Source organism: Typopeltis vanoorti, chromosome 17, assembly GCF_054136105.1.
Source record: "Typopeltis vanoorti isolate ZY-2024b chromosome 17, IOZ_Tvanoo_1.0, whole genome shotgun sequence".
NCBI lineage: Eukaryota > Metazoa > Arthropoda > Arachnida > Uropygi > Thelyphonidae > Typopeltis > Typopeltis vanoorti.
In genome coordinates this window covers 84,115,616-84,142,219 of record NC_143565.1, presented here as the reverse complement: position 1 = coordinate 84,142,219, position 26,604 = coordinate 84,115,616, and the positions used below count along the sequence as shown (strand labels likewise).

Here is a 26,604-nt window from a genome sequence, read left to right as displayed (position 1 = left end):
CAAAACTACATCTGGAATTAATTTTCTACTCTGTTTAGGCCTCCAACAAGACAGTGTTTCCTTTATATGTGATGTCATCTTTAATGATCTGAAAAATTACCTCCACTTTCCTGCTACAGCCTTCTGTGGACCGAGGTACAAGTAAGTCTCGTTTTAATATTTCTAATTTTGAAATCTGTCCACTTCTCTACTTGCAATTAGCTTTCATTCAAGAAGTTAAAGTTTAATATTGAGTATTATTGCTCCTCTCTTATTTGCCTGATCCCTAATATCTGAATAAACTTATTTATAACTATCATTATTGTCAATTTATATCAAGAAGTTTTTTTCTGTAACTCCTCTGCTAGCTTTAATTTTTTTTTTTTTTTTTTGATGGTCTCATCTTCAATCCTGTTGGGGTTGTTCCTACAGATGACTTTTCACTGTTTACCCTGTTCCCTGACATAATGGTAGAGAGGACCAGTAGAGTTGTTATGATGCACAAGTCACCATCATGATTTATTTATGTTCTTTCAACATTAGTGTAGGGGGAGTGAATTCTTCTCTTAACCCCCCCACCCCACTGTTGTTCATTTTTGAAGTCTATGGGTGTAACACTTCACAGAGAAAGCTGTTAGACACAGAACAGACAGGAAAGCTGAATGGAACTAATAGGTTCAGTAGGTTAAGAGATGAGCTATATATGGATGTTGGGCAGCTTTTGCTCAGATGTCAATTCTGCTGAACTATGAACATAGATTTATAAAACACATGCAGAAATCCACTATTTGTAACACAGTGGCTGAAGAAAGTGAGAGGATTGCTAACTACCTTAACTGATTTGTATTGGACAGCATTGAGAATTTTTAGAGATATTTGGTGCACCACCCTAAATGCGAGAGCAGTATTCTAAGGCTGGCAAAATTTGAAATTTGCAGTCAGCACTGCAAATTTCAAATTTGCAGTGCAGACTGCAAATAGTGATGAAAAGTACTGTCTTGAGCAAAAACAAAAAGATGCCAAGCATTTTAGAAAGTGACGATGCCATAGAAGTGATGTGGTTATGCCAGGTTAAGCAATGAAGATGACTAGGTTGTTGTCAGTCTACTGAAGAACAGTATGAAGATTATTATTTAGGGCACTGGTTACAGACAAACTTGAAGCTTGGGATGTTTCAGCAACTATAAGGCTTATCATATATAATAACAAGAATGAAGGGTGCTTTCAACAAAAATATGCCCAGGATTTGAGGTCAGTGAGAGAAGATTGTTTATGTATACATGAACTCATGTTAGCAGCTTAATGGAAAAAAACATCACTGAAAAAGGATTTCACAGTGCAATTTCTCTACATTAAGCGACTAAAAATGCATTTCTTCTAGTACTTAAGTCTTAACACATGTAAGAATGTTCTGCATTAGTAGAGAAATCGAGAGAGAGCCCTGACCTAAGATAAAAATTTGCCCTCCATGCAGAACCTATTAGATGCTTTAGAAATATTAAGTGCAGAATAGGTTTCCTCTAAACCACTGCATGGCATGTTTCCAGTGGCAGATAATGTAGATAAGATCTGCTGTGAATCTTGAGTGGCAAAATCCATACTTGGGGGTTAGCGATTTGGTCAATTATTCAGGTCATGAAACGGATGACTATGATTTCCTTCATTACTTCGGACAGTAAAAAGGCGAGAGAAATAAGTTGATAAGTTTGATGACATTTATCTCATTTTTGTAATGGGCTGAATATAGTGTTTGCTACTATGGTGTGTGTGTGTGGGGGGGGGGGGGATGAGTATAAGAAGATAATAAAGGAGAAGCATCAGTTCAAGAATTCGTCTTTCAATTTGTCGAGAAATACCAACAGAACCAGAAGCCTTTTTTGATATAGGTTATTCAACGTTCCTTTATAGAAGATCACAGATAGCATGAGATGCAATGTTTCTCAGGAATATTTTTATTAGAAGTTTTATTCACTTGGTTAGACTATAAATTATATATTTAGTTTAATCCTTTATTATTACGGGCGACTCCAGGGAGTCCTTAGACTCATCGAGGGGAGGCCCTAAACATCATGTCCACACAACTATACGACATTCTCACAGTATATATCATACCTTGCCTTAAACTCACTCACCATCATAGCACACACAACAGATTCTGGCAGCTTATTCCACTCATTTACCACTCTATAAGTAAAGAACCCAGCTCTAACACCCTTGCTAACCACACTCTTGCCCAGCTTCCATGTATGGCCCCTAGTCCTCCCACCACCAGTCCTGATCTCAAAAATATCCTCTGAATTAATCCTATAGAAACCCTTCAGTAATTTGAATGTCTCAATGATATCACCCCTCTTCCGCCTATCAACCAATCTCTGCAACCCACAAATCTTCAAACTGTTCTAATAAGGTTTATTCCATAGACCTGCTATCATCTTGGTCACTTGCCTCTGGATCCTCTCCTCCCCATCAAGAAGAAACCTAGGTGACAAATCTGGGCACAGTAGTCGAGATGAGGTCTTATCAAGGCTCAGTACAGAGGAACAATAACTTGCTTATTTCTGCTCGTCAAAGTATTATTCAGTAACCAAGTGATTTGATGAGCTGATTTAGCCACTTTTGCAATGTGCCCCCCCCCCTAAACTTCATCTCCCTATCCACCAACACTCCCAAGTCCCTGGCCTCATCAATCTCCTGGAGTACAGTTCCACCAATGTGGTATACTGCTGCTAATCTTTTCACCCCAAAATGCATAACCTTACATTTTGTCACATTAAATTGACATCCATTCTCCTTAGCCCAGAACTCCAATCTATCCAAGTTGTCCTGCAAGATTTTGACATCGTTTGCATTCACTATTGCCCTACCCAACTTTGCATCATCAGCGAACAAATGAACTGTTCCTCTTAGATCCTTCCCTATATCGTTAATAAACGAATTAAACAGCAGTGGTCCAAGAACAGAACCCTGCAGCACACCACTAGTCACAGGCCGTCCCTTGGAGTCCACTCCTGAATAAACCACTCTCTAATATCTCTCGATCAACCACCCCCCTATCCATCTCACCAACCCTATATCCGTTCCCATATGTTGTAATTTACGGATTAGAATTCCATGTGGTATCCTGTCAAATACCTTAGCCAGGTCTGGCAGTATCACTGTAAACCTATTACCCTTATTCAGTTCAGCCGTCACTGTGTTATAAAACTTGAGCAAGTTACTGAGGCATGATCTACCCTTCACAAAGCCATGTTGTCCCCATACAGTATCTCATTTTCATCAACCCATTCCTGTATTTTTCCCTTGACTACTTTCTCCAAGACCTTGATGACTCCTGATAAGCTGATCGGTCCCGGTAATTTGCAACAGTAGTCTTGGATTCTCCTTTATGCAGTGGAACTATTTTCTCCTCTTTCCACACCTTTGGGACTAAACCAGACCCGAGACTCAGATTAAATAACATAGTCAAGGGACTGATAATTCTTTAGCCGCTTCACGTAAGACGCATGCCAGTATACCATCCAATCCCACAGATGTATTCACATTAAGGTTCTGTAATAGACTATTCACCTCCACTTCATTCATCACAATTCCCGTATAATCTAATGGTTCCTTCATTTTTTCAATGTCACCGCCTGGATGATATACTCTTGCAAAGTGCTCGCTCGGTAATTCCACTATACTGACTGATTCAGTGACCTCCTTACCATTGTCATTCCTTAAAATCATTTTGCCATGTACAGTTTTATTTTTTGCTTGCAACATATTGAAAGAACTGTTTGGGATTCTCTTTAGCTTGCATAGCTAGTTTCCTTTCATAATTCGCTTTTGCTTTTTTTTACCACACTCGTTACCCTTCTGGCCTGCGCTTTATACCGTTCGTGTGCTTGCAGGTCACCTTTTTCTTTAAATTCCCTCCACAGTTTCTTTTTTTTGCAGCTCAAGCTTAATTGTGTTATTCATTCATTTAACCCCTACTTGTTTTACTATTTGGACCCTAAGTATACAATCAGCCCTAACCTCCTGTAAATGCTCCTTGACCACTTCCCATGCTCTATCGACATCCAGCCCTTGCAGTTTTACATGCCACTGCACTGATCCAAGCAATCTCCTGAGCTTGTCATACTTGCCAGCATGGTAATTCCACAGTACACCCTGTCTTAATCGAAAATTCCACACCTTTAGCCACCTCCCAGGTCAAGACCTTATGATCACTCTCACCAATAGGTGGCAACATGGTCATATTCATTACAGTCCAATTCTCAGATGCTATTACCAGGTCAAGCACTCTCACACCCCTAGTATTTTCAATTACATGCTGTCTCAGATAGTTATCCCTTAATAATTGAATAAAATTCATTTCCTTCCTCACATGTGCCCTCTCCTCCTTCCAATCAATGTTACTATAGTTGAAATCCTCCATAATAATTACCCTCCTTCCACTCATTTCATCAATTGGTTTATGCATACTATCTCCACCATCTATTCCATCACCTGGTCTATAGCAGCACCCAACTGTATATTTTGTTCTGCCAGTCTCAATCTCACACCAAATAGCCTCAAATGAGCTCTTTTCACTATCCTGCGATACAACTTCAATTCTCCTTGGCTGTAGTTCATCAGCTATCATCAATAACACACCTCCCCCCATTTTATTCTCTCTGTCCCTCCTAAACACACTATAACCTACACATTCTATCCCACTAACTATATCATCTTCTGTCAGCCATGTTTCACTAATGCTAATAACTTGTGGCCAGGAAGAGTCAATCAAGGCCAAAAATTCTTCCTTATTGTTCCTAATACTCCTGGCATTAGTATACATGAAATGCAGAGGTCCCTTTGTCCCACCCCTATCTTGATGCATTATGCTAACTATCCCATTCCAATTTCTTGTCCTTAGTACTGGCTCAGGTACATTATATACATTCTTACACTCAACTGTCTCACTGATGTCCGCATATCCACTCCCCCCCCCCTCCTTGGTAGTTCTAGTTTCCCTGGTTCTGCACATCCATTTTCACTTCATTCATTCAGCAACACTTTTTCCAGTCTCTGCACACCAAATCCATTCAAACGCAGGCCATTCATCTTGTATAAATCCTTTCGCCCATCAAACTCATTCCACACCACATCTGCATAACCTTCGCATAACGTCATTTGCAATTATGGCCCTCCTAAACTCCTCTCTGTCGTACCGCGGAACAGACTCACCATCCTAACTCTGTCACTCTTTTCTTTCGCCACCTTTAACAATACTTTCAAGTCCTCTCTCATAAAAAATTTATCTCCTTTCAATTCATTCGTACCCGCCACAACTATCAATTCTTTCACCCTCTGTTTTTGCGCTCTAATACTCTCAACTTACATCCTTAAATTTCGCACCTGGTAAGTATGATTTAGTTAAGCTCCCATCTATCACTCCTCTTAATAACGAGTCACCATACAACACTCTTTCCTTCATTTCAGAAACTCTCCCACTCTTACGCTTATTTTTCCTTTCAAACACTTGTTTATTTCCATTAGCCAAGGCACTCTGGAAAGAGTTTTGCAGGTGCTCTAACTGCCGCTGCGCACTTTGTATCACTGCACGCAAGCTAGCGATCTAACTCCCTACAAATAATTCCTTTTTTTTTTTCATCATTTAAACCATTTTCTCTCTCTGTATAGTTGCTTTCACTCTCTCTTTGATCACTGCTCTCATTGCCATCTTGTACAATATCGCAATTCCCTATCAAGCCACTATTTTCACTCACATTCTGGCTTTCTTCAACCATAACTATTTCACGACCTGACACATACTTCAATTCCTCACTTTGCTTACACTTCCTGCACATGCCACTATCACTTTCCATCCAAACTCCAGCCTCCTTCGGGAATGCATACATCCCACACACATCACATTGGACAAACTCCCTCACATTACAGTTTTTGAACAAAGACGTCGTATTTTTGGACGCCATTATCTTACTTTCCATTGGCACCATGTGCTATTCTATGAAACGTATTGTTAAAATACTAAGTTAAATAAAACAGACTTCACACCAAAATTACACAGATACAACAAGCTACCAAAAATAGACAATATTCCGTTAAAATTTAAACCAATATTCCAATTTTCAGTCAAAATTATACTTAGCTTTTGAGAGCTCTCTGAAAACACTACACACCGTGTAGCCCTCTAGTGGCAATCCCTTGCTTACACTTGGTTATCCAAGTGTAAGCAAACAAAGTTTGCACCTGAAGTATCTTCAGGGCTGGGGCAACTCGTGGCAGAGGCGGACTAAGTTCTCATCACTTTCCTTAGTATCCAATAATGCATAGCATTATGGGAAGGGTCACTACCCAGACCAGTTTCGACCTTTATTGAGGTCTCTTCAGTGGGAGCCAGACCCAGAGGTGATACTAAGGTTGAAGCAATGCAGAACCCATATTTCCATATTCCAGTTGCCAAAAGGTGTCACACACCTTATTAAATTACTCTGGATTAGAGAAAAATGTTGGAAGTTTTTTTCACTCGGTTAGACTATAAATTATATATTTAGTTTAATCCTTTATCCAAGTATAAGCAAAACAAAGTTTGTGCCTGAAGCATCTTCAGGGCTGGGACAACTCGTGGCAAAGGTGGACTAAGTTCTCATCACTTTCCCCTTCCCATGATGTATAGCATTATACATGTCTGCAAGGAGATGTGTTCTGCATTATGGGATACTAAGGAAAGTGATGAGAACTTAGCCCACCTTTGCCACGAGTTTCTCCAGCCCTGGCACAAACTTTGTTCACTTATACTTGGATAAAGGATTAAACTAAATATATAATTTATAGTCTAACCAAGTGAAAAAAACTTCCAACATCTTTCTCTAATCCAGAGTAATTTAATAATAAGGTGCAACACCTTTTGGCAACTGGCATATGGAAATATGAGTTCTGCATTGCTTCAACCTTGGTATCACCTCTGGGTCTGACTCCCACTGAAGAGACCTCAATAAAGGTCGAACAAATATTTACTGGCAGTGTAAATTATTTCTGTATCACAGGATTATGTTATTCTCAGTCTTATGACTGAAAGTTTTTTTTCTTCCAATCAAACACAGAGGTTATAGTATAGTCTTTTTTCCACTTGAGATAATGGTACCAATTCCTCCAAGGGTGCAAACTCTAGGAATTGAAATTCCCAATTGTGAAGAAGCGAAATGGGTAACTAAGGTTTTAAAAGAGATAGTTGGCACAAACAAGATTTATTCTTTCACCCCTTACGGCAGAGGGAAATATTTAATTGTAGTTAAAGATGTGGAAACAAGGGATACAGGGTTTTATTTTCGAAGGTAGCACAGTTATTCCTGTAATGGTTGGTTGTCAGGTAAAAACAGTAAAAATCGAAAGATTTCCGATGGAATATATAAAGAATATCAATGAAATTCTTATACACATTTTTGAAATGGGGTAAGATTAGTAATATACGAAAGGGTTTGTCAAGTGAAGATCCAAATTGATTTTCTGGTGATGTCACCTTCACAATGGATATGAAGACGCCCATACCAAATTTTGTCAACATCAGTACAACCCGAGTTATGGTAAACTATCCCGGAGTACAACGTCAGTGCCTGCATTGCGGTTCATACGATCACTTAGGTGGTAACTGTCCTAAATCTAAATATTTCAACTACATGGAGATCGGATATGCCACTAATCAGTGCCTCAAACCCTGCCAGAAATGCGAAAGTTCTGAACACACACTAACACCTGTCCTTTTAGAACTTTCATGGAAAGAGTGGGAGCTCCTGTAGAGCCACCATATATATATCAAAGAGGCATAAGGAAGAGTTCCCAGATCTTCCAATTCAGTCTAGTAAAGATGCCGCTTTTAAGCAAACTACACTTGGTAAAATCACAAAAAGTGTGCGACCAAATCAGTCAGAAATTAGCTCCAAAATTCCAGATCTGCAGCAGCAACTTTCTCAGTCAAATACTGATGGAATATCAGTTGAAATTACCAATAATGAAGCTAAAATAACAACTGAACAGGTACACAATGAAATGCAAAAACTTCAACTGTTCTACAAGGAAAAACTGGAGAAGAAACAGAAAAGCATGTAAGACAACTGAAAGAATTTAATACGCAGACAAGATCATCAAAAAGGAAAGACAAGTTAATAAAAAAAACTGAAGATAAACAAAACAAATTAAAAAAAAGTACTACAACTAAAAGAAAAAGAAGTAATAAAAAATGTTAAAATGGAGAAGGCTGTGGATCATCAAATGAAAACTCCTCAGGCTCAGAAGAGTTTATGGATTATGAAGAATCAACTCATGCTAATAAAGAAAAAGCAACAGATACAATCAAAGAAAATATAATAAAGTTTACTGATTCAAAGTTTTCTCAGTACAGTTATCATCTACATGAAAAGAAAATAACTAGCTTCCAAATCAAAAATGATAGCCATGAAATTGAAGTAATGGAAAGCAACTGGAAAACAGTTTACAAGAAACAGGTTACACAATTGCTTCTTCACAGATTGAAGACCTCATTGGGTTCATTCAAAATTTAGAAGTTAAAGACTTACCAGTGACACTTCAATAATCATAGCATCTCCTTTCTGCATTGCCTCATTAAATGTACAAGGATTCCATAGGCAAATTAAACAAGAAACTATATGGAAACTTATGCTATGCCATAATATCAGGTTTTTGTTTCTCCAAGAACCATACTTCTGCAGATAGATATCCACTTCTTTCTTATTGGAGCTTTGGAAAATTTAACAGGGCTGGAGTAGGAGTTCTTATTCTTGCCCACCTCCTTGGGTCATTCTGTAATATCCAAAAGGGAGAATCTTGACAATAGATTGGAAATACTGTGGATGCGTAATAAGGTTTATAAATGTTTACAGTCGATCCAATGGAACAGTTAGATGAAAATTCTTCTAGGAATTGGAGCCATATTTATATAGCATCCACTACATCAGGGTTTCCCAAACTGTGTTCCACGAAGAGTTCTGGAATTTGTCGTTTTAGTTTTCTAAGCATTTTTCTTGAATAAATATTTTATAGTGGAAATATTCTGAGGAGAATAATATTCGTGAATATGTCGAAAAGCTCAGGCCCAGAACACCTAAATAGCATCTGTGTAGCAAATGTTAGTGACCAAGCCATGTATTTTTAAACGTGGAAGTAATTCATGAATTATCATTAATTTTCACAGATCAAAACCTTTCAATATTTTGGAAAGGGAATACTGCTGTTTATGACCAATCATAAAAATTGCCTGCAAGCTGATTACAACAATGGGCGGTGTATCCTCTGTTCTCAAAACTGAAAGAAATAACATCTGTTTCAAATGTTAGTGACCAATCAGCAAGGAAGTATAAAGAAAATTTTTCCACTAAAATTGAAGATCAAGGTAGTCTGTATCCGGTTCTCAAATCTAGTAATACTGAATACTTTCTTCGCAAGTTTGTATTGTAGGGTGAAAGTCTCAAAACTGTAGTGCTGTGATTTTTTAAAAGTAATAGACCTGCAGATTTAAATTTTAATATGAATAAGAGACAAGGGACTTTGTTTAATTTTGGTATTAAGAAATCTCTTATTGAAGGTGTTTGTGACACAAAAGATAATGAATCATCAACCACCAGCCTACAAAGCAATCTCCAGGATGTACAAAGGGAGGGGAAAACTACCAGCACAGGAGTAAAGTCTGCATTCACTCATAAGTGCTTAAAATAATATTATAAATTTTTGGTAATCAGAATGGGATATGTCAATGAAAATCAGCACAAATTAATTTAATGATGTTTATGTTTAATTAATTATTAATTAATGATCAATATTAATTATTAATAAAATCAGCTAAATTAACATTTAATTATTAATTAATACATTACTAAATAACCAAGGTGTTCCGTGAAATCAGGATTTGTTAAGTGTTCCATCATCGGAAAAGTTTGGGAAGTGCTGCACTACATCATAGCAGTTGGAGACTGGAATTGTATCGAAAAAAACCCACATTAGACAAAATAGGAGGACACTACCCCAGGAGTGGAAAAGTGGGATATGCACAGTTAAATACCTGTCTTGACAATGCTCAACTAGTAGATATATGGAGGATTCGCAATCCTAATCTCCAGGCATACACATACACGAATCAAGGTATTGGTACTCGTACTGATCGAATTTATCTCTCTTCTTTCCTTATAAATAGGATAATTCAGATAAAACATCTTAACATCAACATGTCAGATCATAATCCAGTTATACTTAAGTTCCACTGCATGGAAAAAGTAGAGATCTCTTCTGGACCACGGAGATTTCCACCAAATTTTCCGTTGATCTTTTCAACTAAATTTCAGACCCTCTGTTTGAATTGGAATAATGTTACCTGGAATTGGGATATGCGGTTAAAATTCAAACAAGCAGTAAAGCAGAATATGATGGAATGGGGAAAGAAACAGGCTTTCCTCAAAAGGAAAAAGTTGAAAGACCTGTATAAAGAGAGAAGCTGGTTTGTAACAAACCAACGCAATGGTATAGAATGTAGCAACATCATTAGAAACATTAACATAGATATAGAACTGGAAAGGCAGAAACAAGTAGAAGAAAGAAATTTTAAGATAAGAATACAACAGCAGTTGGCCCTTCAGCTGCATTCTTCAATAGACAATTTACAAAATTTTGCAAAAAAGGACTATCACTCAAATCTGTGTTGATGGAGAAGACATGTCCACCACTAAAGACACCCTTGACTCTTTTCCAACACACTACAAAAATCTATTTGAAGACAATAATACTGTTGAAATTATAACTCTTGGAACATTAATGGCTTTCCTGATCATATCCAAGATGGCTTGACAGCCCCATTACAGCATCTGAAGTTGCCACAGACTATAAAGAATGCCAGACAAGAAAATCCCCAGAACCTGATGGTCCAGGGATAGAACTTTATCGTGAGGCCTGGGGTTTTATGCTTCCCATTCTAATTACACAATTTAATTCCTTTCTCTCATCAGGACACATACCAAGTGAATTTGTAGCAAGCCATACTGTCCTCATTCCTAAACCTAATAGAGATCATACCTTAATCAGCAGCTGGAAACCTATTTCTCTATCTACTACTAACTACAAGATATTTTTCCACATTATCAATAACAGGCTCAAAATGAGAATGAAATATATAATTAAAAGCACACAGGTGTATGGAGTACCAGGCCGAGCAGTAGAATTTAATCTATTTCTGCTACGTGATCTAATCCGCTTAGTTAACATGAAAAAGCAGTCGATGGCAATGCTATTAGTAAAGCATTCAATGTTGGGCATCCCTTTCTATTCCACATCCTCCAGCAAATTGGCGTAGGTAAAAAACTGCTATCTGTTATCAAAGGAGCCTATGCCAATTCAACCACCCACCTCCTAGTTAATGGGTTCCTATCAGACCCAGAAAAAATTCAAAAAGGAGTCAAGAAAGGTTGCCCTCTCAGTCCACTGCTCTTTGCATTGGTTCTTGAACCTTTCTTACAACAAGTCAACAATACATATGCTGTGCGAGGAATAACAGTTTCTTCAACTAAAAAGAAAAATGAGGTATTAACATATGCCAATGATGTAGTCGGCACTTTGAAGGATAACGATTCCACATATATATTTTTTGGTATTTTGGAAAAATTCAGCAAAATTAGCACATTAATTATTAATGCAGACAAGGCAAAATTAAGAGCGTATAGAAAGTGGGATCTTGGAGGCATTCCTTTTGGACTAACCCCAAAGAGAGAACCTCCTCATTATACTTGGAATTCCCTTCTCCACTTACCCAATATTACCAAGTCCAAGAACTTATATACAAGAACTTGGAAATGTTAGAAGACTGGAAAACAGGGCCATTCTCCTTTTCTTCTAAAGCCATAGTACTCAAAACCATAATCTTTCCTGCTCAGTTGTACATAATAAATATTACAAACATCACAGAAGCTGAAGAAAAGCAATTATATAGTAAACCTCTGCAATTTGTTTAGTCCAGCCGATACCAAGAAGTTAAAAAGGAATTTCTTCAGCTATCAACGAAGCATGGAGGATTTGGACTTCCAGTCTTAAAATTTTGCTATTTAAGCAATTCGGCTTCAAAAATCCATAAAATATTGAAAACTAATCACACATGTGCAGACCTTCTCTGGTACTACTTGGGTCTTCATCTTCCCCTCTTTGGAGTTAATGATTATAAAGATCCAAAAGCTGAGATTGTTCCCGAATACTACAACATTCTGTGCTTAACTCCAAGACCTGCTAAAACACTCCGGAATTGACATTCTTTCCATTATAAAAGTAAAATTTTGGCATAAAGAAATCTTTAATCTCTTTCGCTGTGAAGTTCCACAGTTAGGTACTGACAACAATATTTTGTTTCATAACTTAATGAAGTTCCAAGGGTATAACAGGAAGGATCTTGCTTGGAGAATTGCATATGGCCACCTTCCAGTCAATGCCATCAAATGGAGGTACCTTAACATTGGAGATCCAATCTGTGAACATCTGTTACCAACTGGAAACAGCAGAACATGCATTCTATAGCTGCCCTCTTGCTCTGCGTATTTGGAATAAATTATGTAATGTGTTGGGCATGCCACTATTTACAAGAACAGGTTATTTTTTTTTTTTTTTTTTTACAATACCCACCACCTGTCAGCAATGGGAAGAGAATTTTGAGTTTTATAATTAATGAATTAAAATACCATTTATAGAAGGTTAGAAAAAAACATGGATTTGAAAACCAGCAATATGACATCCATATGCTTTATAATATTGTATTGTGGAAATTTTATTGTTCAGTCAGACATTTTTTTGTATTTAGATAGAAGCATTCTAGGAGATATCAAATTTATCACTAGATGGTATAGACCACCCACATTATGCAATATTCACCAGGGGGAGATAAAATTCTGTCTATTCTTGCTATGAGAGGTTTTTTAAATAGTTCTATCCTCTTAATTCAATGTAGTCTTATAGTCAATTGCAGGGATGACTGGAGAGCAATCTCAGGCAGAGAAGGCCAACTCATGGCAGTTAACCCAGATGGGGCTAACCACCTGGGTATCAGTCATCTTTGCGCTTTAGTTTCAATTGTTCATTTGGTTGTTTATCTATATGAGATTGGTGAAAAAGGAAAACGGATAGCCTTTGGCTATATGATGATATAAAAGAGCTGAGGCCTTTTCTATCTCTCTCTCATGCTATCTGTCTGTCTTTTTTTCTACTAATACTATCAGGCTCTCTTGCACTCCTATACTAACTACTCTAGGCCTATGATGAGTAACCCTTTACTTTTTCACCTCAATAAAGGTCGAAATCAGTCTGGGTAGTGGCCCTTCCCATAATGCATAGCATTATACATGTCCACAAGGAAATGTGCTTTGCATTATGGGATACTAAGGAAAGTGATGAGAACTTAGTCCACCTTTGCCACGAGTTGCCCCAGCCCTGAAAATACTTCAGGCACAAACTTTGTTTGCTTACACTTGGATAAAGGATTAAACTAAATATATAATTTATAGTCTAACCAAGTGAAAAAATACTTCCAACAACTTTCTCTAATTCTCGTAGACAGGCTTATACGTTGGTTATGCATTACTAAATCACTTAAGGAATTGACAACGTAGATACGAATATAAATTAAATTACACTTTAATAAATATTTCAGCAACGTCACGTTGCCATCTTCAAAAGGAACTTATAAAAAAAGCACGTACACATCCACACTACAACAGTAACTGAGAATGAAGTGATGAAGCTATTGTTCTCCTAAAAGTCCTGATGGTGCTCTCTAGCAGGCTAAGTAGGTGTTCTTGGCCGTTGGGCTGAAGGTCTGCTGATGTAAGCAGACCTTCAGCTTAAGATTTGGGGGGGGGGGGTAGCCATTGGCTGAGAAATTGTTGAGGATGTGATTTAGTTCAGTGTTTAGGGCCATGTCGTTAGAACAGTGCCTACATGCACGTGCTTTTTTTTTTATAAGTTCCTGGCTCCCACTGAACCTCAATAAAGGTCGAAACTGGTCTGGGGGTAGTGACCCTTCCCAAAATACACGTCAGCAAGGAGATGTGCTTTGCATTATGGGATACTAAGGAAAATGATGAGAACTTAGTCCTTTGCCACAAGTTGCCCCAGCACTGAAGATACTTCAGGTGCAAACTTTGTTTGCTTACACTTGGATAAAGAATTAAACTAAATATATAATTTATAGTTTCAGGAATAGCTGGAAATTATTTGCCTTGTTTTGTCGATGCAGGAGTTCATATATATATATATATATATATATATATATATATATATATCTCTTCCTTCCAGGAAGTCAGTTTTGTTTTTAGGTGCTGAAGTAATGCCATCTGGGTCAGTAAGAGGTGGAAGCACTGAAGGACAGAAACTGTGCCAACAGCCTTGTAAGGAACCAGAAGGCACAACTGCTATTTGTGCAAGAGGCAAGTTTTCTACATATGGATATTTCAGCTGGATATGGATTTGTTAGTGGCTGTCTTTCAATTACCACAAGCTTCAGTAGGCTGAGGAAAAAGCTGCAAAGCCACTTACAATACTGTCTTCCCTTTCCCCCCAAGATTTTAGAAAAATCATAGGATTAGCCTTTTAGAAAACCATAGGATACTAGGAGGGAATTCTGAATGAAGTGGGAAAAATAAAGGCTCTCACCCAACATGGATGATTTCCATAACAATATCACACAAGTATCCAGATCTGAAGAGCAGAAAGAGATCTAACCATAGAAGGGAGGAGTAGAAGTTCTGGAGATCTTCCCACTTGGCACTGCAGTAATAATGCCAAAAGACAGGGGCTGATAATAGCTGATAGAAGAGTGTTCTACTAGATATGAAACCTATATGAGATTATGGTCTGAGCTAATAAGAGGAGAGATGACCTCAAGAATGTACCTGAAAAGAAAATGAGTTAAGGAAATATCTAGAATGTTAAGTGAGTAATGAGGATTATTATATGGTTAACAGTGATCGATTTGCTTCAGGTTACTGCTTACAGAAAATCCTTCAGTTTCTCTTTCAATTTGATTAGCTGAACTGGAAAAAGAGAGCCAGTTATAGTTGTGGACATTAAAATCACCAAGGAAAACTACATTTTCCACTTTGTAAAAAGTTTAACTTTTAATTTTCCACTGTGTGGGTGGTCAGAATGCAGGTAATTAAACTTCAGGATAAAATCAGCAGTCAGAGTGATTTTCAGAGTTACAGGAATGGTAAAGACAGCAAAGGAATAATGCTTAATGAGATAAAGAAACCTTAAGCAAAAGAAAGTCAAAAAGAGAAGAATGAAATATAGCATCCTCTAGAGCAGTATTTCCCAACATTTTTTTGGATCATGCCCCACCTCAAAGATTTTGATGTCCCCCCTCACCGACAATAGTGAGTGTTTTGAGTATATCATTGATGAGGTGACGAATGCAACATCATTTTCTAACTGCCCCCCAAAATATTCAAATTGTCCCCCTGTGGAGCATACACCCCCACGTTGAGAAACACTGCTCTAGAGTATAATCTGACAGCTGAGGTTGATTTCTGGTTGTTGTTAACTACAAACACACGAAGTGTTTGTAGTTAACAACATACATAATTAAATTTGCATTTATCTGTGAGCATTAGTGATGTGGATAAGTTTTTTCTTTTTATTTTTGGTTGTGTGTATGTGTAAAAAGATTATTACATCTAAGTTGATGGTTCATTTATTCAGAATCCAAATTGATACCTAGTAATAAAATGCACCACAGAAAGATGAAGATAAGACAGTGTCAGAATCACCAATTAGTTCACTGCAACAAAGCAAATTCATCTGCATAGCATACTGTTTGTAATTCTTTATAATAGTATTGTATCTGTAAGAGATTATTCAGCTGGAACTCTTCAATAGTTTGTGTTAGCAAGAGTCAACTATAGCAGCACAAATGCTAACAGCTAAGTCCATAGCAAGTTGTACAGCAGAATTTCCAGTGAATGTATTAAACAAAATTAATCTGAATTATGTGAACAATAACAGAAATAAATATCTAATAATTCAAATTCTGTGCATAATGTTTAATACAAAATACTGTTTTATTACATGGAAAGGAATAAAAATTAAAATCTGACATTTACCAAAAGGAAATTCCACTCCTGCTGCTTGCAATTTCTCCATGTTCTCTTTATTATTAAGGGTTGTCAATTCGACAAATGCAGGGATAAACACACCACCTGAAATAAAGATAATTACTTTGTCTTTTATTTAGAAATGAAAAATAATACTTAAGTATAACTGAATGAATTTAAAGTTGATTTTGGTCAGAAGAACTTGAAAAGAATAAGGATGACCATGGTATCAATTTCCTATATGAAAAATGACATGGAAATCAGCATTTCAGAAATTGGTTGAAAATATTTGTAAAATCTTCTTTATACACTGCAAAATTCCTTTACAAGGAATGCAATGGCAAAGGTGTAAGATTATGATCTGTGAAAAACCAGTGATATAAAGACAATAGAGGAAATCAAAGAATTGAGCTGCTTGGTATTCTAGAAACCTCAAAAAAGTTAAAATAATAAGTCATATTTCCTCAAAACACTGCGTGACCAAGAAGAGAAAACTGGGAACTTGAAGACAACACAATGGAAGTTGATTCAGAAATCCTTTGCACTGGAAATGATGCAATGTCTTGATTATCAAGAACAAGAACAACTGCTTCAATTTCTCTAAACCTTTCCATAGATAGATGACTACATGAAGAATCCCTGGATATTAGCTGGCTGTGAAAGAAGTCCATACTACATATGCTGATTTATAGTAATACTACCCAAGAAAAAGTGTAAACCTAGCCAATTACTGGTGCAGTGGGTGGCAAGCTAAGAATCAAATATGAAAAGCCCTGCTCTAGAGACAAAACATGATACTTTTTCAAGTCACCTTAAGTCTAAAATAAGTAAAGGTGATCTCACAATGGGATTTATCTCATAATTATCAATTTCCTGATATGTACCCCCAAGAGGTGTTCAAGTTACTATGACGGCAATACATGATTAAGTTTACATTATTATTAATTTCCTATCCACAATCTTCCTCCACAGACTATTACTTATGAGCACTCCAATACTGTCGTATCTAACATTTCTTCTAAGGCACTTTTGACTGAATCAATCCACCTAGACCATGGTCTTCCTCTTGGTCTCTTTCCTGCCATCTTGGCATCAAACACCTGTTTTGCTAACCTTTTTTCACCCATTCTATTTAAGTGGCCATACCAGCTTAGATTAGCTCTGCTTACACATTCTTGAATGCTAATAGTGTCAAGTTCCTTTCTAATATCTTCATTTTTAATTATTCTGCTATTGATGCCATTGGTTCACTCCCCTAAATTTTTCTCAGAACCCTTATATCCATCTCTAGTCTTCGATCAAGTGCTTTATATCTAACCCAACTCCCTGATCCATAACTTAAAACTGGTTTGAACACTATCTTGTATACTGCTAGTTTGGTGTTTTGGCTAATTTTTCTCTTATTCCATATAAATTTATTCAGCTGACTACCCACCATATCAGATTTGCCTATTCTGTTGTCTATTTCCAGATTTAACTGCCATCTTCACTAAACGTTGTGCCTAAATAGCAGAAATATTTTACTTGCTCTATAGGATCTCCATTCAGAATGCAGCTGAAGTTTTCTATGCCCCTGCCTATTTTCATAGTTTTGGTCTTTTTATTGCCAATTTTAATGCCAAATTTGTTACAGCTATTATTCAATTTAGTCAGAGAATCCTGAAGAATTGCACTAGATGTATTTAGGAGTACTACAATATCATCTGCATAAAGCAAAGAGCTAAGTTTGTCAAATTCTAATATCAGGCAAAATGCCATTTTTTTTCATAATATGATCCATATAGATGATGAATAAGAGTGGAGATAATGTGCATATCAGACTAACTTCCTGTATTTCCTTCAATTCTAACTGCTGATTAACAACTTAAATATAGACTATGTATTGATCTGTATAATGTTCCATTCATCTCATATAATTGTAGTGTTTTGAAAAGCTTTTCTCTGGGCACCTTGTTGTATGCCTTTTCCAGATCTACAAAATTTCCAGATTCTTTGTCATATTCCCACAATTTCTAAACTTTGTCTTAAAGTTAAAATCGGATCTCGAAAACCTCTATTTGGCCTGAACCCTGCTTGTTTTTCTACAAGTTTCTCTTCCACAATCTTTCTCAACCTCTTTTCTGGTATGCTTGCATAAATATTACCTGGAACACTTAGCAGAGAAATTTCTCTATAATTCTCACAGTCAGCTTCATTCACCTTTAATAGATGGCTACTATGAGAATTCTACTCCATTTATTTGGGAATTTGACCTTTTGTCCAGGCCTTCTGAATTATGCAATGTGGCCACTGCAAAACTTTTATACCTCCATACTTAGGAACTTCTAGTCAGCTATCTACTTCAACTGCCTTTCCACATTATAAGTTTTTGATGGCCTTTTTCTACCTCAAGTATCATCATCATCAAATTCCTGCCATGTACCCTCAAGGGGTATACAGGATATGATAGTACTACATGAAAAAAATTACATCATTACTAACTTCCTATCTACAATTTTCCTCCAAATCAGTCTGTTACTTGTCAAGACTCCAACATTATCAGATCTTATATTTCTATCGTCTAATGCACTTTGTACCATATCAATCCACCTACAGGGTGTTCGGGATAAATTTGACATATTTATAATTAATTATATTTTTCCGTAAGTTACATGTATTAACACACACTTCTCTTCATTTAAAAGTTTGGACCCTTCTTCATTCATATACAAGATGTCAGAAAGGATGGATAGCTGGAACCCACCTGAATCATGGAAGAGAATAACTTGTATCATGATGATTCGTGCCCGCCATCAAAATAAGGATATTACGACTGCTGCCCAATGCTCCCTGAATACAGTAAAAACAATCAGGCATGAACTAGAGACTTGCAATGGTGACTACGAGGATGTAGCAAGAAGAAAGATCCCTAGCAGACGATCTGATTGCGTTTGTACAGCAGAATTCCTCGCAAATCTGCAGGAACAGGTGTTGAAGAACCCTGGCATTGGAATTCGGGCTTTGTTCGTGGAGTTGCTAACTGTAGTCAAGCCCTGGATAACAAGGGTAGCCAATGGTAGGCCGTATGTATGGCAGCAGGATTCGGCCCCTTGCCACACCTCTGGGAAAAGTCAAAAATGGTTGTCTGAAAATTTCTACGACTTCACCAGTCCAAATGTTTGGCCTCCAAACTCCCCAGACCTTAACCCCATGGATTATTTTGTATGGGGCGCAGTTGAAAAAGACACCAATCGCACTTCCAGTAATACAAAAGCCCAGTTAATGGATAAAATTAAAACAGTTTTTGCGGCCCTTCCCAGGGAGACTGTAGCATCAGCTTGTTCGAGGTTCCGAAGCAGAATTGAAGCTGTGATCGATGCTAATGGTGGTTATTTTGAGTAAATCTTGTTGATAGTATTGTAATTAACTCTGCCTGTAATGTTTTTTTGTCAATTCATTAAATTTAATAGATACAAAGAAGATTTTCTTTTTCCTTACGAAACTGTCAAATTTATCCCGAACACCCTGTATATCTTGGTCTTCCTCTAGGTTGTTTTGCTGCCAACCTGGCAGAGAACACTTGTTTTGCTAATCTTTCTTCGCCCATTCTGTTTAAGTGACCATACCACCTGAGATTAGCTCTGCTAACGCATTCCTGGATGTTGAATAATAATTTGAATAATAATAATAATATTAATACCTCAAGTATTAATATTATTACATTACACCTCCAGGGAATCCAAAGACTCATCGAGGGAGGGCACCTACTCTGCAACTCTCCATCTCCACCAACCGCAACTACCTTCATCATCTACACCAACGGCATCTACTGCCGACCATCACCACTAGCATTTCCACAGACAATCACAAACATCCATGCCCATGGTGGGATTCAAACCTGCAGCCTTTTGACTGGAGAGTGGATACGCTAACCACTCGGCCAGCCAGGCTGGCAAATAATATGTACTCCTCTTTGCTTTCCTCTTGAAAATTTTTTAGTACAGTTCTGTCACTGCTTGGTTCGTTATCCAGTCTTTCAAAGTAATTACTCCAGACAAACTTATCTTCAGTTTTCATGTCACCTTTATCATATTTGATTCCTTTTACAGGACTCTTTCTAAGCTTCTTCAATAGCCTCCAGAACATTTCAGCACCTTCCTGATATTTTTCATACTCTTACTCAAGTCTTCCCATGACTTTTGTTTAGCTACTTTTACACATCTTAGCACATTTACATTTTTCTCTATTCTTTTAGGGCATCTGTTGGCTTATTTGCTAGGAACATTTGGTATGCTTTCTTTTTTTTCCAGGATTGCTTCTTTAACTTCTTGTGTCCACCATGGTGTTCTTATTTTTCTATCCATGTAGACAACTTCCTAACTGAATCAATCAATATCTTCTTCAGAGTTTGCCATTGAGGTTCCAAGGTTTGGTTCTTGTTTTCAAACTGCTTCAAATTGTTTTCAATAATGTTTGCATAGTTGAGCCTACAATTTACTGGCAAAAGCTGATCAACTTTAATTCTTTTTTAAACTTTCTTACATACTGTCCTTTTCAATGTGATATCCATTTTGATTCTTGCTTAATACTAAGTGAAGGTCATTTCTAATTTCAAATCTTCTGTACACTGTTCAAATGAGTGATAACAGGGTTATCACTCATTTCAACTGTTAATGGAAACAATGGGATGAAAACATACTCCAACAAATGCTGTTTAGTTATAGATGCATCGAAGTATAGTTTGAAGGCTATGCTTCTATTAGAAAAAAATATCCTGTTTGACTAGTATATACTATTCATATACTATTCAAGGGAATGCAATCTGTTAGATATTCTTCTTGAAGAGTTGGAGGTTACAGTCCTTGGAAAATACTTCAAGGGAAAGGCTGGTAGTTCTTGATGCTAGTTCTTCTGAACAGTGACACCACAGAAATATCTGTGGAAGAGAAACAATACAGAAGAACCCATATATGAGACACTGGTTGAAGAGAGACCAAAAAAAAGAGGGATCATCAACCAACCAAATTATTTTCTTCTGGACAACATCAAGAATTATTAGAGAAGGTCTTATGTGCATGTAAGACCTTCTAAATGTGAGATAACTATTCCCAAATGTGAGATAAGATAACTATTCCAAGGTTGGGCAGATCTGAGATTTGAACAAAGTAAGCAACTAAACAGAATAATGTGCTGAGTGAAAAAAAGTTTTCTGAAAGCTGAAGATGCTATAAAAGTGATGCAATTATGGCAGGAAAGAACAAGGAGTAAGGATCAGACCAAGAAGAGAAAAAGAGAGTGTTAAAGTAAGGGTCCCCTCCCCGCCAAGAAAACATTCAAACTGTGTTTTGAAGAATAGGTTGCTGTTATTGCCCCAATGCAGAATGGTGTGAAAATCAGAACTCAGGGTACTGAAGAAGTAAAATGAACATAGTTATGTAAAGATCTCTGAAAAAAATTCAGATAGAATCAAGTATTATTTTGACAAGTCCACTGCTGAGTTATTCAGCAGAAGAAGAAGAAACAGGGAATGTTTGTCGGATGCATGTACATTTTAGTTCCTGAAAGAAACATCCTCGGTGACTACTTCTGCTAAATTTGGAAGTTTAGACTCCAAGAAAGATGAAATATCAAGTGGTATGATGAGCTATGGAGTAACCATGGCAAAAACTGAAGAAAATTAGGTCTTTTTCATAATTTATGACAAATCCACATAATCTTCAACATAGTATCAAAGCAAGCACTATAAATACAGAAACCTCCTTTAACAATACAATATATTCTTAAGATACAAACCTAGAATACAAGCTCCTTGGTTCATTCTGTCCAGTGGAATAACTTCAGTTTTTAAAGTCCAAATGTAAAATGACTGAAAAAAAGCTCTCACAGAAGTAAGTATATGTATAGTTTGAGTTTTTTTTTTCATGAAGTTTTGAAACATTCATGTAAGCTGTATATCTAAAACAGGAAAATCTATAGAATAAAGTTCACCAATATTTTACTGTTTTTTTTTGCTTTGTTCTTGGGGGAAATAATCATGTTAATTTAATATATTAAAAATACAACTATTCCCCAGCTTATTTAAGCTACAACTTAGGCAAACTTTTGCATTAGTCCCAAACAAACAAATCAAAGTGTGCATATTTTGTTATGCTTTAAAAGGAAATGCATGGAGTGGCATTATTATTTATAGATATGTAAATTTGGTGTAACAGTATTTTTCCTGTTATCATGAGTGTAAAGCATATTTCTTGGTTGCTTTACAACCAAGAAATAGTAAAACTGCAGGGCTAACAAGCAAGCAAACACGACAAAAAATTGATTTAGGAAAGACAATTTTGGAGACATGAGAAGAACAACACATCTTTCATTGCCTATGAACTAGGTTTCACCGCTTCAACAGTGAATAAAGTATTAAAAAATTTTATGCATGCATCTTTAACACATGCATAAGAAATTATACTAAAGGTTTGGCCTGGGCTACAATAATAGTATCCATTTGGAATACTACTACTATTCAATATTCATGAAGCTACAGTTATGTTATTCAAGTGAAGAATAGTACAGAGTTCTTTCCTTAATTTTTAAGGAAATAACCCTGAATTTTTAAGGTTAAGTTATTTCCTTAATTTTTATGTCTAAAAAGATACAAATAATACAGTGAACATTTGGTGCATTATATTTTATATAAATCTTGGATTATGTAAAGATTTGTGGAATGGAAAATGTTTATATAATTCTGGGAGTGGTACTGTATTCATTTTTATTATTTGTGTTGTAGTATTATTTGTATTTTTCATTTAATATTTGCAAGGTGGAATTTTGATTGATAATTACCTGATTATTTACAAAACCAGCTACAAAAGGAAAAAAAACGGAACTTTCAAACTACATAAACACAGATATCTGAATGATCCTGGAAAAGATTACAGAAAACACAGCAAACCACATCCTCCAAACGAAGAAGAAAGAAAACCTAATTTCCAAATTCCAAAGACTAAAAGATCGAGAGAAGCAGCCGCCATATTCAAATTTCTCCACAGTGAACAATAACAACCAACCAGAAGCAAGAAACAACAGGAGCCACCAATCCCCCTACAGGTAACAGTAATCGTTACCAATCCAACCACGCTTTAAACAAAGATGAAATCTCAATACTAAACAAAGGTTTAAATTATGCTGTAGCACCCAAATCAATAAACAAACTTGAATTTATTTGTAACATTGAAAGAGGTCCAAGATTCATCCCAAATAACATAACAGAAAAAATACGTTTAGAAACCGCCAACATTTTAAATCATAACAAAACAATAACAAGCAACCTAACCAAACACGAAGTAACAGCGATGAAATCGCTAAAGTCTAATCTGAACATCGTAACTAGAGCAGATAAAGGAATTGCCACCATTATTTTAAACCGAACTACTTATGTAGAAAAAATTACTCTGCTGGTCTCGGACAATAACATACCAATTAGTTAACTACAACCCAACCAACAAAATAAAACAGAGAAACTATTTAAGTCAATTACCACATGGCCCAAAGATATGGTCAAAAAACTATTTCTGCACTACGCTCGTTCCCTAAGAATTTACGGACTACCGAAAATTCACAAAAAAAATTCACAACGCTAAGGCCTACTGTTGAAGGGATAGATAGCCTGACTTATTACTTAGCCAAAAAATTAGCGACAACATTCAAAGAGTTGGTAGGTCATTCCCCCTCCTATATCAAAAATACACCACACTTCATAAACATCAAAGACATTACACTAAAAACAGATGATTTATTAGTCAGTTTTGATGTCTCTGCCCTCTTTACGAATGTCCCAATCAATGACACAGTCCTTCTCTTACAGAAGGAATTCCCTCCAGATATCACGGCGCACTTTGTGCATGTATTACGTTCTGGTTATTTTGTATGGCAAAAAGCTTTCTACTTACAAAAAGAAGTCAGAACACAAAGACTACATCTGGTTTCACCAGTACAGCCGCTCTGGGCTGGCAGACCATGCCTTAGATACCCACCATAGAATTCGTTGGAAGAAAACAAATAATAACCACAGCAAGTTTAAATACGAAAGATTATTCAAGGAATCATCAGCAGTTCTAAAAAAAAAAAACGTTCCTAACCTCAACAAATTTGGGTGCATGAAACTACCCCAAATTTGGGAGACTTACATTATGAGAACTTCAGCGTAACTTCCAAGACAACCAAATTAGTGCCAGAGGGCACCATTAGGACTTCAGGAACAATATTAGTTTCTTGCTTTCCTGCTCATTTGCTTTTGTTAGTGCCTGCGTGCACATATATCTTTATGTTCCTGAAGATGGCAACATGACGTTGCCGAAATATAGAAGTTATTCATTAAAGTTACCTTTAATTAATATACTTTATATGCGTTGTTAATTCCGTAAACTAATTACCAGTTATGTATGACCAACGTATAAGCCTTGCTACTAGAATTACAAAAAGAAGGCACAGTCACGGGCTCGCCATTATCCCCCCCATTGCTAACTTTTACACAGAACATTTTGAGCAGCTTGCTTTAGGTTCTTTCCCTTTAAAACCCAAAATCTGGCTTAGATACGTTGATGTTTTTGCAATCTGGTCCCATGGTCGCCAGACACTAGACACATTCCTTAGCCACCTAAGCAAACAACACAAATGCATACAGTTCACAATTGAGATTGGAAAACAGAACACACTTTCGTTTCTAGATACACTTGTCACGTCTTCCTTCTGGCAATCTTTCCTTCATGGTTTACCGAAAACTGACACATACTGGCCAATATATACACAAACTCCTACCACCACCCAACACAAAAACTAGGTGTCACCAATACACTAAATAACAGGGCTCTGAAAATCTGCTCCAGTGAGCAGGCACTGAAAGACGAATTTAAAGTAATCAGCAATACTTTCCAAAAAAATGGGTACAGCCAAAACACTATTAACAAAATTTTCTACAAGACCTCAATAAAAAAACAAAGACATGGTGATATATGTAATATGCAGAAAGGAATCATGCCTACTGATGTAAGCATGATTCCTTTCTGCATATAAAATAGTGACACATAAAATAGCAGAATCCTCTTGAAAGAAAACCAAAAGGATCAACAATAAGTCATCCTGGTGTGAAAAGACTAAGATCTAAACAATTTTGCTCACCTATCATTTGAGAAATAGCAAATTATCTGAATAAGAAAGAAAGACTTACCTTCCTTGTGAAATTTACTGTCCTCTACCAATTTGTATTGTCTATAACGATCAAGAAGTTTTCTGACATTTGTTAATGGATCAATAACAATGATCTCTGGATTCTTGCTCACATATTCCTAATAAATATACACAAAGTATTTTGGAAAATGCAACAATAACTGTAAATAAGAGAATGTATATAAAAAAAATTAAACAGATCAGAGTAAAGGAAAAAAAAAAAGAAGCAATATTACATATACCTAAAGCTACATGCAATCAAAATCCAATGTAATATTATATATAAGTTCATTTTTGTGTGGGTTTTTATATGTATCTATAACAATCTTAAAGGAACAAAGCTATTCTGTTACATATCAGTATTTTGGTCATTTTCTGTAGATGAATAAACACATCACCAATGCAGTACAGTCATATGTCACACACTGCAATGTGGAATTCTGATTGACAATTACCTGTCTCAGTAGCTCAAGTGGATAAAGCCATGTTCATAAGTTTTTTTTTTTTTTTTTTTAATACTTAAAGTTAAAATGAAATAGAATGCATATATCACTCTAGAGTTAACCTTTTAATTGCAACTAATTTCAATAAATTAAAGGATGTTTATTTCAACTTTATTCCTACGGATTTATTAACTTGTGTTACTAAATCAATGATCAACAGTCACTCTCTTGGATGAAAAGTATTTTCATTCTTTCTTGCTTTCTTAATGTGTAAGCTTCACATAAATATTTCAAATTTGCAAGGTGTTGTACCACTTTACCCCAGTCCTGAAGATACTTTCAGGCACAAACTTTGTTTGCACACACTTGGATAAAGGATTAAACTAAATTTATTATAGTCTGACCAAGTGAAAAATAAACTTTCAACATCTTTCTCTAAATCCAGAGTAATTTAATAAAAAGGTGGCACACCGTTTGGCAGCTCCTATAGGAGGAGATGACCTTGCTAATGCTTCTGCCTGGTATCTCCAGGTAGTTTGTAAATGCTGTGAGGTACCTTCAATACAGACCTAGCTTAAATAAAATGGATACAGGTACTATGTGTGAACATGGAGGGCGCTGGTGCGTGATGGTGGTTGCCAAGTGTTTATATATATGATCAGTGATTTTAATAGTTGTTATGAATAATACGGAGTGTTGATTCAGATTTTTGATATAAGTGGAAAGCGAAAGTAAACAAGTAGCTGGTGATTGTGTTATTAATTAGTGATTGCAGTCTCACGATAGTCCTTTAGTGTGTTATATTTTGTGTTTATACGCTATATGGAAATCCTTGAGATCCAGCTCAGGTAAACATATATTTGAATATTTTA

General features: G+C 36.4%; 1 protein-coding gene across 1 annotated transcript in view; it reads right to left on the bottom strand.

The window, feature by feature from the left end:
- Positions 1–26,604, bottom strand: part of LOC150097580 (inositol-tetrakisphosphate 1-kinase-like) — a 255,498-nt gene that overhangs the window by 118,153 nt on the left and 110,741 nt on the right. The window contains exons 4-5 of the mRNA XM_090406952.1: positions 25,291–25,408; positions 16,104–16,199 (exon numbers count right to left, since the gene is read on the bottom strand). Coding sequence (XP_090263078.1) covers positions 16,104–16,199; positions 25,291–25,408 — 214 coding nt within the window. The remainder of the gene's footprint in view (positions 1–16,103; positions 16,200–25,290; positions 25,409–26,604) is intronic.